General features: G+C 43.1%; 1 protein-coding gene across 5 annotated transcripts in view; it reads right to left on the minus strand.

Annotated features, from left to right (window-relative positions):
* Nucleotides 1-7,514: 7,514 nt before the first annotated feature.
* The window catches only part of LOC126354960 (transmembrane protein 41A-like), a 56,489-nt gene continuing 47,513 nt past the window's right edge, over nucleotides 7,515-16,490 (minus strand). For all 5 annotated transcript variants that reach the window (XM_050005046.1, XM_050005045.1, XM_050005043.1 and 2 more), the window contains exons 5-6: nucleotides 14,140-14,278; nucleotides 7,515-8,008 (exon numbers count right to left, since the gene is read on the minus strand). In XM_050005046.1, the coding sequence (XP_049861003.1) occupies nucleotides 7,797-8,008; nucleotides 14,140-14,278 (351 nt within the window). In that variant the 3' untranslated portion in view covers nucleotides 7,515-7,796. The remainder of the gene's footprint in view (nucleotides 8,009-14,139; nucleotides 14,279-16,490) is intronic.

Genomic DNA, 16,490 nt, shown 5'->3' on the forward strand with positions numbered 1-16,490 from the left:
GCAAGCAACTAACCTGCAAGCTGCTAAATGCCTTGGGGAGCATGCCATAGACACTGAACTGCGCAGCACCTTGAATTATAGCAAAGGTGTTGTGACATCCTGGGATCTAATCGACATTCTCAAGGAAGAACTGCAACATGAGTGGGCTCCAGACAGTATCATTGATGTACAACATATCATGAGGAGGGTTGACAATCTTGTCAAATCCGACTCCTTCATTCTGACCTTCAGTAGCATGAAACTTCCTGAACATGTTAAAGCTGGCTTCCTTCGCCTTAGTGTGAGGCCTTGTTTCCCGACCCCCAATGCACTGTTTTAAATGCCAGCTTTTTGGGCATACCACCTTAGGGTGTATAGGTGAAGCAACTTGTGGCAACTGTGGTAAGGCTGCTCATGAAGAAGTTAGTTGCTCGTCTCCAGCCAAATCCCCTACGGTGAGGCCAAAAAGATCTACAAGTCGATGCAACCTCATACATTTGCTACATCTTTTGCATCCATGGTTCAGAAGCCTACTCCAAAAGCCGATGCCTCTACACAGACAGAGGTGGTGAGAGTTGGCACTAACACCTGCAGCTGTCAATGCACTTGCAACGCAGCCAGTGTTTCAGAGCCGGTAGCCCCTACTCGAATGGCAGATAAAGATACAGTGGCGAACTTGAGCCAGCCCCTGGTGCCTTCAACAGCTGCGGCTGTTCCGAAGCCCAGTAGGGCCATCACCACTCCCACATCGGCTTCCCCCAAAGCCCACCAAACCGCAGAAAGCTCCTCTACAACAGCAACAGCGGGTCAAATTACGCGGTAAACCATCTGACCATGTACATGTCGTTTTACATGAGGCTTCGTCTGACTCTTCCCCAGAGCTCATGGAGTATGACGTATGTGTGGGGCAATCATCTTGCCCCACGCCTGCCCCTCCATGTGCTGTCTCCTCACACCATCGGAGAGACAGGATGGAGGTGCTACCCCCCGTCATAGATGGCTCTCATACTTCAGTGGAACTTGTTGTGGTTGGCAGCAGAGCCAACACAGGGTTACTAAAGAAGGCCAAAATGCTCGCGTTTTAGCTCACGCAGACTGGCGTGAGGTCTGGAACATGACAAGGGAATTAGAAATGAGAAAAACGGACGTAGCTGGTGGAATACTTAACTTTAATCCATCAATGACGAACGTTGCTCTTGACGGTACATGATATACAACATCAACAGAAACTGATCATGGCGCCTTGCTAGGTCGTAGCAAATAACGTAACTGAAGGCTATGCTAACTATCGTCTCGGCAAATGATAGCGTAGAAGTCAGTGAACCATCGCTAGCAAAGTCGGCTGTACAACTGGGGCGAGTGCTAGAAAGTCTCTCTAGACCTGCTGTGTGGCGGCACTTGGTCTGCCATCACTGATAGTGGCGACACGCGGCTCTGATGTATACTAACGGACCGCGGCCGATTTAAAGGCTACCACCTAGCAAGTGTGGTGTCTGGCGGTGACACCACAGAACCTGCAGGGGTTCAGGACACGTGAAGCAACTTCGTCTACTCTCAGGATAGACCACTGTGTCTGTGTCTCGAAGAGACTTAATTCCATCCATTGTGCTCCCCCGAGCTACGAGGCTATACATTCCACAAAAAGGACGGCCTGCGTGGAGAGAGAGCTAGAGGAGGTGTACGTATTTTCGTCAGGACGGACTACCACTCCTCGCCCCTCTCACTTACAACAACTTTACAGGCCGTCGCTGTGTCCATGCACGTGCGTCATCCATTGACTGTCTGTTCGCTTTACTTGCCCCCACATGATACACTTGATGATGCGGCCCTCACCGACCTTCTTACACAGCTCCCCCAGCCAATCATTATTTGTGGTGATTTTAATGCCCACAATGTGCTTTGGGGCTCAGTAATTACCCTTCCCAGGGGTAGTGCAATTGAGAATTTTATCCCGTCATCCTGTGCCTACTTGCTCAATGGAGGACATAGCACTCACTTCTGCACAGCGACTGGGTCGTTCTCTGCCATTGATCTCTCGCTTTGCTCTCCAGCTCAATGGGAAGTGGTTACTGGCTTGCACAGCAGTGATTACTTCCCAATCTGGATTCACCTGCCAGATGGTGTGGGCCCTGAAAGGAGACCACCAAGATGGGTGCTCAGTGGAGCCAACTGGACACTTTATAGTCAGTTGGCCCAGTTCGAACACTGCGAGTGTTGAGGTGTGGGTGGATCATATTACCAAAATGGTCCACCATGGCGCTGCAGCATCCATTCCGCAGGCCACAGGAAGAGGTAACCTGTCCCTTGGTGGAGTGCCGAATGCCGCTCTGCAATGAGGACATAGGGGTGCGGCTCTGCGTCGGTTCCAGTGTCAGCCGACTGCTGAGAATCTTGCAGCCTTTTGGGTGGCAAAGGCAAAATGTTGCTACATTATTCGTGAGAGTAAGAAGAGGTCATGGCAACAGTTCCTGAACTCCATTAATCGTTCCATCAAAAGTTCCATTGTGTGGGAGGCCAATACGAGAATTTCTGGGATAGGAGGGAGCTGTCCCAAAGCTTCTGTAATGAATAACAGCACTCTTCACACGGATCTGCGAGACATCGCCCAGACTATGGCAGTGTATTTTATCATGGTTACTGCAACAACCAATCAGTATCCGGGTTTCCAGCACCATAGAGCGGTTGCTGAGAGGTGTATTCTGTACTTCCAGTCCTTTTCTATGTGGGAGCTGGATTCTTCATTGTCTGCAGCTCTTGACACATCCCCTGGTCACGATATGATCCATTATAGTATGCTGCGGCACCTCACAAGGCGCAACAAAGAAATCCTCCTTTACTTTTTAATGCCATTTGGGCGTCAGGTCACTTTCCTGACTCATGGTGTGAGGCAGTTTTAATTCCTTTTTTAAAACCTGGGAAAGACCACACAAGCCTGAGTAGCTACCATATTTTGCCCTCACTAGTTGCCTGGGATAGGCCTTGGAGTGGATGGTCAACCGCCACCTTGTCTGGATGTTAGAATCCTGGCAACTCCTTAGTCGCTTTCAGTGTGGGTTCAGGAGGTTTCGTTCCACCTTCCATAATCTTGCCCTCCTGGAGGCGGCTGTACAACAAGCTTTCCTACGCCATGATCACCTTCTAGGTGTATTTTTTGACATCGAGGAGGCATCTCATCCAGGAGCAGCTTCACGAATGGGGTTTTCGTGGTTGTCTTCTTCTTTTTTATTCAGTCTCTCATCTCGCCACGATATTTTAGATATCGAATTGGTGACGTCCTGTCTGACCGCTTTGAGCAGAAGAACGGTGTACCTCAGGTTAGTGTTTTAAGTGTGACTGTCTTTGCCATCACTATTAATAGCATTACCTCCATAGTGAAAAGTTCTGTCCAGTGTTCCTTGTTTGTGGATGATTTCTCTTTGTTTTGCTCTTCTTCAAGCCTTGCAATGATAATGTGTCAGTTGCAACTTACGCTTAGACATTTTGATGACTGGGCACAGAAGAATAGTTTTAAGTTTTCCACCAAGAAGTCCGTGGTGTGTTGTTTCACCGTTCTCATTCGATTCTAACCTTTCCTGGGTTGAGGATAATGGACACTGTCCTTACTTTTAAAGACATGGTGAGATTTCTGGGGCTCATTTTTTACTCTAAGCTTACATGGTTACCTCATCTTAAAGACCTGAAACGACGGTCACTGAAGGCTTTAAATATTTTGAAACGTCTCAGTCACAGTACATGGGTGCCAACAGGACTTGTCTGCCCCAGTTTTACAGGGCGTTTGTGTGCTCTCAGCTCGATTATGGGTGCATGGTGTACGGGTCCGTGAGGCCTTATTACATAACGATGTTGGGCATTGTGCACCACGAAGGGCTTTGGTTGGCCACTGGGGCATTCAGAACCAGCCCCATACCAAGCCCCTGTGTCAGAGGCTGGTGAACCGCCACTTCATATTCGGCGACGGCTACTTACAGTGTGCCAGGCATATAAAACTTTGTTCACACCATACAAACCTGCATACCATACTGCTGCTCAGCTTCCTCTGGCATGCCTACACTCCTGGAAATGGAAAAAAGAACACATTGACACCGGTGTGTCAGACCCACCATACTTCCTCCGGACACTGCGAGATGGCTGTACAAGCAATGATCACACGCACGGCACAGCGGACACACCAGGAACCGCGGTGTTGGCCGTCGAATGGTGCTAGCTGCGCAGCATTTGTGCACCGCTGCCGTCAGTGTCAGCCAGTTTGCCGTGACATACGGAGCTCCATCGTAGTCTTTAATACTAGTAGCATGCCGCGACAGCGCGGACGTGAACCGTATGTGCAGTTGACGGACTTTGAGCCAGGGCATATAGTGGGCATGCGGGAGGCCAGGTGGACGTACCACCGAATTGCTCAACACTTGGGGCGTGAGGTCTGTCTGCACAGTACATCGATGTTGTCGCCAGTGGTCGGCGGAAGGTGCACGTGCCCGTCGACCTGGGACCGGACCGCAGCGACGCACGGATGCACGCCAAGACCGTAGGATCCTACGCAGTGCCGTAGGGGACCGCACCGCCACTTCCCAGCAAATTAGGGACACTGTTGCTCCTGGGGTATTGGCGAGGACCATTCCCAACCGTCTCCATGAAGCTGGGCTACGGTCCCGCACATCGTTAGGCCGTCTTCCGCTCACGCCCCAACATCGTGCAGCCCGCCTCCAGTGGTGTCGCGACAGGCGTGAATGGAGGGACGAATGGAGACGTGTCGTCTTCAGTGATGAGAGTCGCTCCTGCCTTGGTGCCAATGATGGTCGTATTCATGTTTGGCGCCGTGCAGGTGAGCGCCACAATCAGGACTGCATACGACCGAGGCACACAGGGCCAACACCCGGCATCATGGTGTGGGGAGCGATCTCCTACACTGGCCGTACACCTCTGCTGATCGTCGAGGGGACACTGAATAGTGCACGGCACATCAAAACCGTCATCGACCCATCGTTCTACCATTCCTAGACCGACAAGGGAACTTGCTGTTCCAACAGGACAATGCACGTCCGCATGTATCCCGTGCCACCCAACGTGCTCTAGAAGGTGTAAGACAACTACCCTGGCCAGCAAGATCTCTGGATCTGTCCCCCATTGAGCATGTTTGGGACTGGATGAAGCGTTGTCTCACGCGGTCTGCACGTCCAGCACGAACGCTGGTCCAACTGAGGCGCCAGGTGGAAATGGCATGGCAAGCCGTTCCACAGGACTACATCCAGCATCTCTACAATCGTCTCCATGGGAGAATAGCAGCCTGCATTGCTGCGAAAGGTGGATATACACTGTACTAGTGCCGACATTGTGCATGCTCTGTTGCCTGTGTCTATGTGCCTGTGGTTCTGTCAGTGTGATCATGTGATGTATCTGACCCCAGGAATGTGTCAATAAAGTTTTCCCTTCCTGGGACAATGAATTCACGGTGTTCTTATTTCAATTTCCAGGAGTGTATTACGGCAGGAGGATCCCCCATTTTGTGATGCTTGTGGTGTGCACATCTGTCCAGCACATTTTAACAGACTGCATTTTATACCGTGATGCAAGGGAAGAAGCACAAGTTGATGGGGATTTGCCTTGTGTTTTAGCTAACAATGAGATGCTTGTGTCAAGGGTTTTAAAGTTTTGTGGTGTGTCTGGACTCTGGCCTAAACTTTTAGGCTGGAGGTTTTAGTGTATAGCAGAGTGGCTGGCTCCTCCCTTTTTTCCTTGCTGTCAGCCAGACATTTCCATCTGCTATATTGTTTTATCTCCCTCTACCACTTTCTTCCTGTTTTGTCCATGTTTTACTACTGATAACATGCTTCGTCCCACACTTCGGTGTGGGTAGGCACATATTTTTCAAACCTTGTTACCTGTGTTTTACTTTCTGTTTTATTTTACTGTTCTGATTATTTTCTTGACACCCGTCTCAATCTGTTACTGAGTGGGTGCTGAAGACCTTGCTGTCATGTGCCCAAAAAAACCCTCTACTACTGCTACTCGTACCATTGAGGACCGATGTCGAGAACATCAACAGCACACTAGACTGCAACAGCCCACTAAGTCGGCAATTGCTGAGCACTGCTTGTCGGAACTCCACAGCATCAAACCAAAGTCCTGACACAGACTTCCAAATACTGGGACTGTGTCATCAAAGAAGCCATAGAGATCAGTGCAAGGGAGCCACAACTAAATCGTGATAGTGGTTATATACTTAGCAAGGCGTGGGAACCCACGATCACCCGGATTAAGAAGAAAAAGGATATTTCCCAGAGTGTACCGACTTCCGGGGAGGAGGGAAGAATAACGAGAGCAGTACCAGCAGACCCTCCTGAACGAGAAGACCTAGAATGCAGCGCCCAGACGGCAGCAGAACGGACGCTGAACCTGGACCGCGCGTTGGGAGCAGGCCGCACCGACTCGTAGGAAGCGCCTGAGGGAGGAGTGGGAGGGGGATTGTCCTATATATACATGGCGCCGGCCCACCACCAGTCAGTACATCATCGGACCTGATGATGGAAATGTGGTTGATTCCCAAAATATTGTGTCCTATGCACACTCATACCAGGCCGTTCACCCGAGATTTATTTTGTCAGCTGATGAACTGTCAAAACAGAGCATGCATCACACAGGAACACTTCAGGCCAATCACAAAAACCTTCCAGCTACAATCAGGAAAGGAGTTCTGCATCTGAAGAAGCATAAAATAAAATGCCTCCTCAATAACAAAATGATAGTTCTGGCATGGGCAAGTTAAATGAATTGTTCTCATCATTTCTACAAAAGCAAATAGCTCAGTGACACTTATAGAAAGGAGAAACTGAAAGGAAAGGGAAGAAGTAATGTAACCAAATGTGATTACTGATTATACTTTCAAGATAGGTGTAGTGTATTGATCTGACCATTTTACTTCCAGTTATGGTTATGAAACGTCTGGAGTGTTGGCAAAAACTGTGTTTCCGGTTGTTGGAAGTAGGACTTGTAAACAGCTATTTGCTATACAAGAATCACTGTAGGAAAAACATCTTGGAAAAACTGACTCACAAAATATTCTGTAAAAGTGTTACAAGAGACTTCATTGGTGAAGAAAGAAACCCAGGGCAGAAATGAGGACCTTTGTACTGTAATGTTTTGGAAATATATTTGGATGAAATCATACTCTTTGCTTTAATGTATACTCTACCTGTTGGTCAGTGGCCTCATTGTTTCCATAAAGAAAACACACAATTCTCTGTGGCATGCTCGCTGCCCAGGCAGTGGTGATTTAAATAAGAGTACGCCGAGCTGCCCTACGTCTGCCTTACGGAGTGCAAAAGGTTAAGAGCAAGTACCACTACCATTACAAGTAAGTTAGCACACTGAAATTACATTTCAAAGGGCCAAGATAATTTTTATTAACTAGAAAAGGCAGTTATTTCAATCATGGCAGCTGAACTGACACCTGCTGACATGATAGACACCTGTACTCACTTTCTACTATCACTGTTTTCATTGTATCCATGTTGACTCCCACTCTCAATCAGAGCCAAAGAATTATTTGCTTTGTTATTTATTTATTTTAAATACAAATACATCATCAAGCATCTAGATTCTACATGGAAGACTGGACAATATGCCAAGGGAAGCAATCAAGAAGGAAAACTTAAAATACTTATACGTTATTTCCAGTTTGTCTCAGCCTTACAACACACAAATATTAAATAACAATGTTAAAAAAATAAATCTTTAATGTATGTACATCTTTGCAAGATTATGTACTTAACAAGTAAAAAAGTGCTAGTACCATCAAGTTTAACCAAAGTTAACTTTGGATGTTAGCTTTTGTGGCTGTGTGTATTTTTCTGCACTGAACTGTCCAAAGATTGTTGGATTTTGTGCTTGCGGATGACAAATGTCGGCAACAGTGATGCAGTTGCCATCAGACCCAGTCTAATGAAAGTTTCTGTACTAAACAGTGTGTCGAGAGACGTGATGGAGGACAGAACTTCACCAGCTTGAACGCACATAAAATTATATGGCATTAAACCTGGAACAGATATCATCAGTTATAATTAGAAACATTTCCACAGTTCCTACTGTCACTATCATCTTCTTCTCCTGGCAGTCTCTCATTTCTATAGGAGATACATGTAAAAAAATTGGCAAAAAATGGACATTTCACTTTATTATTTTTAATACATTCTATCTGAAAGAATAAGTACTTTTTTCTAAGTTTTACAAGAGAGAGAAAAAAGAACAGCATATAAAAAGGGGGATTTGTTCTCAATTTGGAAAAGATACACACATCTCATACTTAAAACATTGGTATGATCACCTACTAAATTTGATTTCAATTTAAGTTTATAAAAATTCAGAAGAAAGCTTGTGGTTTCTGCCTACTAAATGGATAACACTTTGATGGCAGAAAAGAAAAGTTTATGCTTATTAGAAAACATACATTTAATGATATTTTGAGTTCAATTTACCTTCATATGTGAAAAAAACTGAATATTGGTTAACACTTTATATCAATAAAGTGTCATAAAAATCAACATTCCAAAAATTTACTCCAGTAACAGTAACACACATAATACAAAAAGACTGTATGTATCACCTGCACTGTCACTGTTCCTCTCAGCATTAGGCCACTGGAAGAAATTTTCATAAAATCTCTAGAAATCCTGCAGTATATACTCACTTTGTTTCTTCCACATCTAACTATTTATTAATCAGCCAAACATCCCCACGACAACAGAATCCTGGGAAGCATGATGTTTTAAGGTTACTGTTGTTTTTTGAATATGAGTTAGTGAGTGATACACTAAGCCATATATAAATTTGTTGACAGCTACGAGAGTCATGTGTGTACTAGAAAAAAATATTGCTTTTGATTGTTCCGCAACAGCCTTTCCTAGTGACTCAGTAGGTAAGGGCATTTTCTTGTAATAGTCCCACCCACCACTATTTTTCAAAATAAAGATGATTTACAGTGTTTCAAATTCTGTGAAGTCTTTTTAAGGAAGAAATCTCTGGTATTGGCAAACAAGAAATGGCCTATAATGGATAATTTTTTTATCCACCTTATGAAAACCCAATTAGTTTATTTTTATTTATTTATTTTATATTTACCCAGACATGTTTTGACAACTATGAGTCATCTTCTGTGTGTCAAATTTTTATTTCTGTAAAATTCTTAGGGCTGCAACAGTTAAATTATTATAAATTTGATATTGTATTTTACAGAAATAAAAATGTCTGGGTAAAAATTAAAAATAAATAAATCATCTAATTGTGTTTGCATAAGGCAGATTTTCAAAACAACCCAATTTTTACATGGTTGCAGTTTTGCCCAGGTCAACCATATGAAAAAGAGGTATATATTGTTTATCAATTATGTATTTGAACCATATCGTACAAATATCATTGGCTCCTTTCCTTGATTTCCTTCATGATTACAAAGAAAACTTACACTATTTGGTTTCCAATTTGTCAGTATTGAAGCAACTGATGTATATGTAACATAAGTAAATTTCTTGGATGGGAATTTTGGTAATGGAAGCATCTGTAAGACCAAAAATATTAGCTAATTCATAACTTCAGTTTCTGATAAAACTTCTTTGTTCTTTAGTGAAATTATAGTTCTCACAGATGTGTCCACTTTTGTTGTGGAGTTTCACTTTTTTGTGCACGCGTCAGTTTGAGCTAATTACAGATTAAACTAATGGAGGTAAAATTTGTATTTCACATTTGAGTTTAGATACAAATGAAGGAATGTAGACTACATTGTCTTCATGTCTAATCTAGCATCTAAGTACTTTTTATTCCAAAAATGAAAAAGGCTCAGCTTAGTTGGAAAAGATTTAATATGACCACGATCTGATAAGAGATTTCAGGGATTACGGTACTTTGCATACATTAATTTTTTGCCATTAATCAAACTATTTCATTTGAAGGAGATTGTGTGATATTTTAGAGGGTCACTTTGAGGCTTATGCTCCTTTGCATTGGACCTTTCTATGAGTTGTTGCGGGAAAATATCATGATCATCTTTGGTCTTGATCAAATTAATAGTGTTGACTGAGCACGAATTTTTATCAGTACTTAAATTACAAAAACACTGCATGCAAAACCTACAGTGAGGACCCGTTGCTTCTGCAGGAACAAAACTCTACTTTCACTGGATTCATTATAAAATAACCCCCCCCCCCCTCTCTCTCTCTCTCTCTCTCTCTCTCTCTCTCTCTCTCTCTCTCTCTCTCCCCCGACACACACACACACACACACACACACACACACACACACACACACACACACACACACAGAGAGAGAGAGAGAGAGAGAGAGAGAGAGAGAGAGAGAGAGAGAGAGAGAGAGAAAAGATTCTCAAACAAACAGCATTTGAATGTTGTTGATAATGTGAATAATGTGAACGCCAGTTATAAGGACACCCTTTAATATCCAATATGTCTGCACAGTATTGTACCACATCATCACAATGCAGTATAGGAACTGAAACAGAAACACCTGGAGCCCACAACACATGTTGTTTCTGCAGTCATTGGAGTTTTATAGGGGGCTTATATATTTGAGATATGATTTCTTTCTCCATCAAGAATGAAACCAACTGCTGGAGAGATGAGCACCACCATACTAGTCTCCGCAACATATGCTGTGGAGGGGTAACAAATATAAATTATATAATAATTATAAACATTTGGAGGAACAACTAATTGTATTCTTAAAGGATTTATTTGGCTCTATTCAAAAACATGTTAGCAAAGCCGGCTCTTAATTAATTCCAAAGTAATTAACAGTTTTGTCAAAAGTATTCTTTGTAAAACAAACACCCATTCTTCATTTTTTAAATTTATTAGTACACATCAAAAAGAAATTTGTCCTTTTTTTACATAGTCTCCTTGAAGTTCTGTACATAGATTTCTCATGTGTGAGGAGTCTGAGAATCCCTTCATAAACTGTTTTAAGACTTGACATGACCTGACTGCGTCTGAACTCACTTTTACTGTCACATTTTAGGGACATGGATAAGGTGCTTTCTTTCTATAGTTTACTTTTATGGCATAGTATATGGCTTTAGTGAATTAGCAGTCTAGTTAAAAGTTGATTAACTCTCTACAATAAATTGATTTCTTAGGATGGATAGGATGTGTGGCTGCTGTGTACGGATGCAGGAGGAGCTGGCCACTGTTCGCGAACAGCTGAACTTGTTGATGGCCGCGGTCAGCCGTCTTCAGGCTGCTGCCTCGGAGTGTAGCGGCAGTGGGAAGTCTGGTGTGTTGCATGGTACACCCCAGTGTTACATGCTTCACCCACTGTCCCTTCTGTTGAGACATCTTCGCGGGTACCGGGCGCGGTTGGGCCACCCTCTTCCCAAGGGGAGTGGCGGCGTTTGCGGCGCATGAGGCGGAGGGTAAATGTGGAGGCTGGCCGTGTGGCATCGACCACTCTGCCTGTGAGTGGACATGTGGCCACTACTTCAGCAAGGTCCGAGCAGGCACACGGGGGGAGGGGTTTATTAGTTATTGGGAGCTCCAATGTTAGGCGGGTGATGGAGCCCCTTAGGGAAATAGCGGAAAGGTTGGGGAAGAAGGCCAGTATTCACTCTGTCTGCTTGCTGGGGGGTCTTATCCGAGATGAGGAGGCCCTGCTGGCGGCGATAGAGAGCACTGGGTGTGCACCCGACTGCAAATTGTAGCTCTTGTTGGCACCAATGACTTCTGCCACCTGGGTTCAGAGGTCATCCTCAGTTCGTACAGGCGGTTGGCGGAATTGGTGAAGGCAGGAAGCCTCGCTCGCAGGGTGGACTCAGAGCTAACTGTTTGTAGTATTGTTCCCAGAACCGATTGCGGTCTTCCGGTTTGGAGCCGAGTGGAAGACTTAAACCAGAGGCTCAGACGATTCTGCGGAGATCTGGGGTGCAAATTTCTCGACCTCTGCTATTGGGTGGAGAAATATAGGGTCCCCCTGAATAGGTCAGGCGTGCACTACACACCAGAAGCGGCTACAAGGGTTAGAGAATTCCCTCCCCAGGCCCGACAAGACGCCTCCTGAACGCGGCAAGGTAGGAGTAGGCAAAATGCAACAGGGAATAACAATATTAATGTGCTAATAGTAAACTGCAGGAGCATCTACAGAAAGGTCCCAGAACTGCTCTCATTAATAAACAGTCACAATGCCCATATAGTACTAGGAACAGAAAGTTGGCTTAAACCAGACGTAAACAGTAATGAAATCCTAAACTTAGATTGGAATGTATACCGCAGAGACAGGCTGGACAGTGGAGGGGGAGGCGTGTTTATAGCAATAAGAGGAACAATAGTATCGAAGGAAATTGACGGAGATCCGAAATGTGAAATAATTTGGGTGAAGGTCACTTTTAGAGCAGGCTCAGACATGGTAATTAGATGTCTCTATAGGCCCCCTGGCTCAGCAGCTGTTGTGGCTGAACACCTGAAGGATAATTTGGAAAATATTTCGAGTAGATTTCCCCACCATGTTATAATTCTGGGTGGAGATTTTAATTTTCTGGATATAAACTGGGAGACTCAAACGTTCATAACGAGTGGCAGGGACAAGAAATCCAGTGAAATTTTTTTAAGTGCTTTATCTGAAAACTACCTTGAGCAGTTAAACAGAGAACTGACTCGTGGCGATAACATATTAGACCTTCTGGTGACAAACAGCCCCGAACTATTTGAAACAGTTAACACAGAACAGGGAATCAACGATCATAAAGCGGTTACTGCATCAATGATTTCAGCCATAAATAGAAATATTAAAAATGGAATGATCATATAAAGTTGATTGTCGGTAAAGCAGATTCCAAACTGAGATTCATTGGAAGAATCCGAAGGAAATGCAATCCGAAAACAAAGGAAGTAGCTTACAGTACACTTGTTCGCCCACTGCTTGAATACTGCTCAGCAGTGTGGGATCCGTACCAGATAGGGTTGATAGAAGAGATAGAGAAGATCCAACAGAGAGCAGCGTAAACTCCAGTGGAAGACTCTGCAGGAGAGACACTCAGTATCTCGGTACGGGCTTTTGTTAAAGTTTCGAGAACATACCTTCACCAAAGAGTCGAGCAGTATATTGCTCCCTCCTACGTATATCTTGTGAAGAGACCATGAGGATAGAATCAGAGAGATTAGAGCCCACACAGAAGCATACCGACAATCCTTCTTTCCACGAACAATACGAGACTGGAATAGAAGGGAGAACCGATAGAGGTACTCAGGGTACCCTCCACCACACACCGTCTGGTGGCTTGCGGAGTATGGATGTAGATGTAGGTGTAGATCAATGTGAAGTAATTTTGTAACTCTCTCATATATTAAGGTTTCAGACCATTCCATTAATGGATGGGCAATGAAATGAATGATCGTGGTACACTTCTAGGCAAGCTATTATTTTCCCAATTTTATCTGCACAGTCTCTTTGGGATAGATATGTAGGCGACTGAAAACTATGTACAATTTCCATCACTGAGAGGCAGTTCTTGAAGTTTTCTAAGCACATTCTCACAAGATGTATGATGCCTCCTTCAAGTGTCAGCCATTTGAGATTTTTCAACATTTCTGTTAAAATCTCTCACTGGTCAAAAAAGCCTGTGACCAACTGCAACAGCCTGTAGGTCTGACCTGATTTACGCCACATACATTGAGCATGGACAGGTGTTATGTATGGGCCATGTATGTTTTATTCAGTTTCTTTTGTAAACAAACTGCAATTTCCGAGTATTCTAACAATCAATTAAAGCACGCCACCAGATTTAATTAGAACCCAGACTGTGATGATTCCACTTCATACATCTACACACTGTTACTCCCAAATATGTGTATGATGCGACCTACATTATTTGTAACGCATTAATACTACAGTCCAACAATACTACATTTTTACACTTTGTGAAGTGCACAACTTTCTCTACATTAAAAGCTAACTGCCAGCCTTTGCAGCAGATTGATATTTTCTTGAGAATGTTTATATGAATAAATTCCAGACATTATGAATGCTTTGTTGCACCCAAACTGTGTTTAGAAAATTATAACAAATAGTTGCTGATGTAATGTTGCATTGATGTTGGAGTTATCTTCCATATCTGTACTTCTGTTACATACGCTAAAAAGAAAACAAAAGAGGTTAGCATACTGTACTCACCAAGAAACACAGTAATGAGAAACTGTGTGAGTGGCACACCAGCTAATGGTGCTATAAGATTTATCAACCAGTTTGGTGTAACAGGAAAGAGTCGCAAGAACAAAAGATAGTAGAGCAGACAATTTGAATTGCTAGCAACCTGTGAAACAACAAATGATCTGTATTTATAGACATGTACATAAGCATAAAAGTATATAGTGACTATGCATTCTATAAGTTCCTACAGAAATATGTCAACCAGATTAAAATTTCAATGATACAGATACAAAGTTTATATGTTAACAACTAAAGAAATTAATACCACAGAGACACACAAGTTTGTCTCATAATAACATTTAGATCACTTATTGTGGATGACAACCAGAAAGTTGTGCAATTAGAAGCTTTTTTATACATCATCTTTTTGTTAGTACATGTATTGTTTGCTTCAAGACATAAATTATTTTGAAATCTAATAAAGAGATCTTTCATGGTTCATCTGCCATCCAGTAAATTGACTGCGTGCCCCACCCACCTCTGTTTTACTTTCATTACAGTCATGATTATGTGTCTTACTCCAGTCTGTTCCCCAATCCATTTCTTTGTTTCCCTGTGACTTCCAGTAATTCCCAAAATACATGTTCTTGCCTTTCTGTTTGATCCTCAGTATTTGATGATGGTTTACACATTAAAAGGCTATGTCCAACAAACATATGCTACTGGAGATCCACATTGATTTTCAACTTTCCCTGTGGGACACAATGGAAGCTAGATTTTAAAAACTTTATTTAATTTATCAAAGGTACTTCAAGCTATTTGTACTCTTCTGTTTACTTTGTTTGCTGCCCATCAAGATTCTTAACTAATGAAATGTGATGTCTGCCCAACAGAAGTTTCTATCTCATTTTCTTCATAATCATTTTGTTTTCAGTTGTTTCTCTTACAAAATTTTCATTGTATATCCTCTCAAGGTTATGTATGAGCCATGTCTTATTTGAAGAAATTGTCCAAAAATATGGAAGATTATCGATATAGAACAGAAGTTGTGACAGAGAGAGGACGAGGAAACAAAAAGAATGAGGACTTGAAACCCATTCAGCAAATGAAATGGGACAGTGGTTATCACACTGGAATGAATAACAGTCAAAAGGTGTGGAGTTACACCACTTTCCTGCAATCTTAATTGACATTTTCTGCAGTTTTTCTAAATAAGTCATGGCAATTGATGGAATGATCCATTTAAGAACATCATTCCTTTCCTGTCCTAACTGTATCTGAGTTTTTGCTCTGCTAAAGCCTTTCTTATTGGCCGGTGAATCCAATGCCTTAATGAACTTGCCACTTTAATCAGCAAAGTGGAAGGTAAAGATGGCCTTTGTAACTGAGTTCGAAAGCAGAATACTGTCTCTTGCTCTTCAGGTTAATCACAACACATAGCAGTAAGAACACTGTAGTTTCATACAAGGCACATTATGTGCCCAATTTTGTGTAGAAGCCAGAGAGCTGGTTATGTGGTAATCTAACATGTATAGATAAGAGAACATTCATTTTTGATCTAGAGCTTCACATTCATAAGTGCTCTTCTCTTTCATTGTCCCTGTATGAAATCTAATAATCAATCTGGAAATTCCTGGTTAAAAAAGAAGTTGCACCAGAAACTGTCACATGAGAATGATCGTCAAGTACAAAAGAGATAACTGTAGCATGGCAACTTCGTATCAGGCTAAGTAGTGCTGCTGTGTGCTAGGTGGGTTGCACAGGTATGAATGAATGAATAAGAAATTAATTGTTGCAGTAGTATCTTACATCTCTGTAGCATATTGCAATAATACTGTGCAAGTAATTTTTATTTGAGTTGGAACAGATGAACAGTTTATATACACTATGTGATCAAAAGTATCCAGACCCCTGGCTGAAAATGACTTACAAGTTTGTGGCGCCCTCCATCGGTAATGCTGGAATTCAATATTGTGTTGGCCCACCCTTAGCCTTGATGGCAGCTTCCACTCTCAGAGGCATATGTGCAATCAGGTGCTGGAAGGTTTCTTGGGGAATGGGAACCCATTCTTCATGGAGTGCTGCACTGAGGAGAGGTTCCGATGTTGGTTGGTGAGTCCTGGCACGAAGTCAGCATTCCAAAACATCCCAAAGGTGTTCTATATGATTCAGGTCAGGACCTCTGTGCTGGTCAGTCCATTATAGGGTTGTTACTGTTGTGTAACCACTCTGCCACAGGCCGTGCATTATGAGCAGGTGCTTGATCATGTTGAAAGATCCAACTGCCATCCCCAAATTGCTCTTCAACAGTGGCAAGCAAGAAGGTGCTTAAAACATCAATGTAGGCCTGTGCTGTGATAGTGCCACACAAAACA

This window comes from Schistocerca gregaria, chromosome 3 (assembly GCF_023897955.1).
Source record: "Schistocerca gregaria isolate iqSchGreg1 chromosome 3, iqSchGreg1.2, whole genome shotgun sequence".
NCBI classification, from domain to species: Eukaryota; Metazoa; Arthropoda; class Insecta; order Orthoptera; family Acrididae; genus Schistocerca; species Schistocerca gregaria.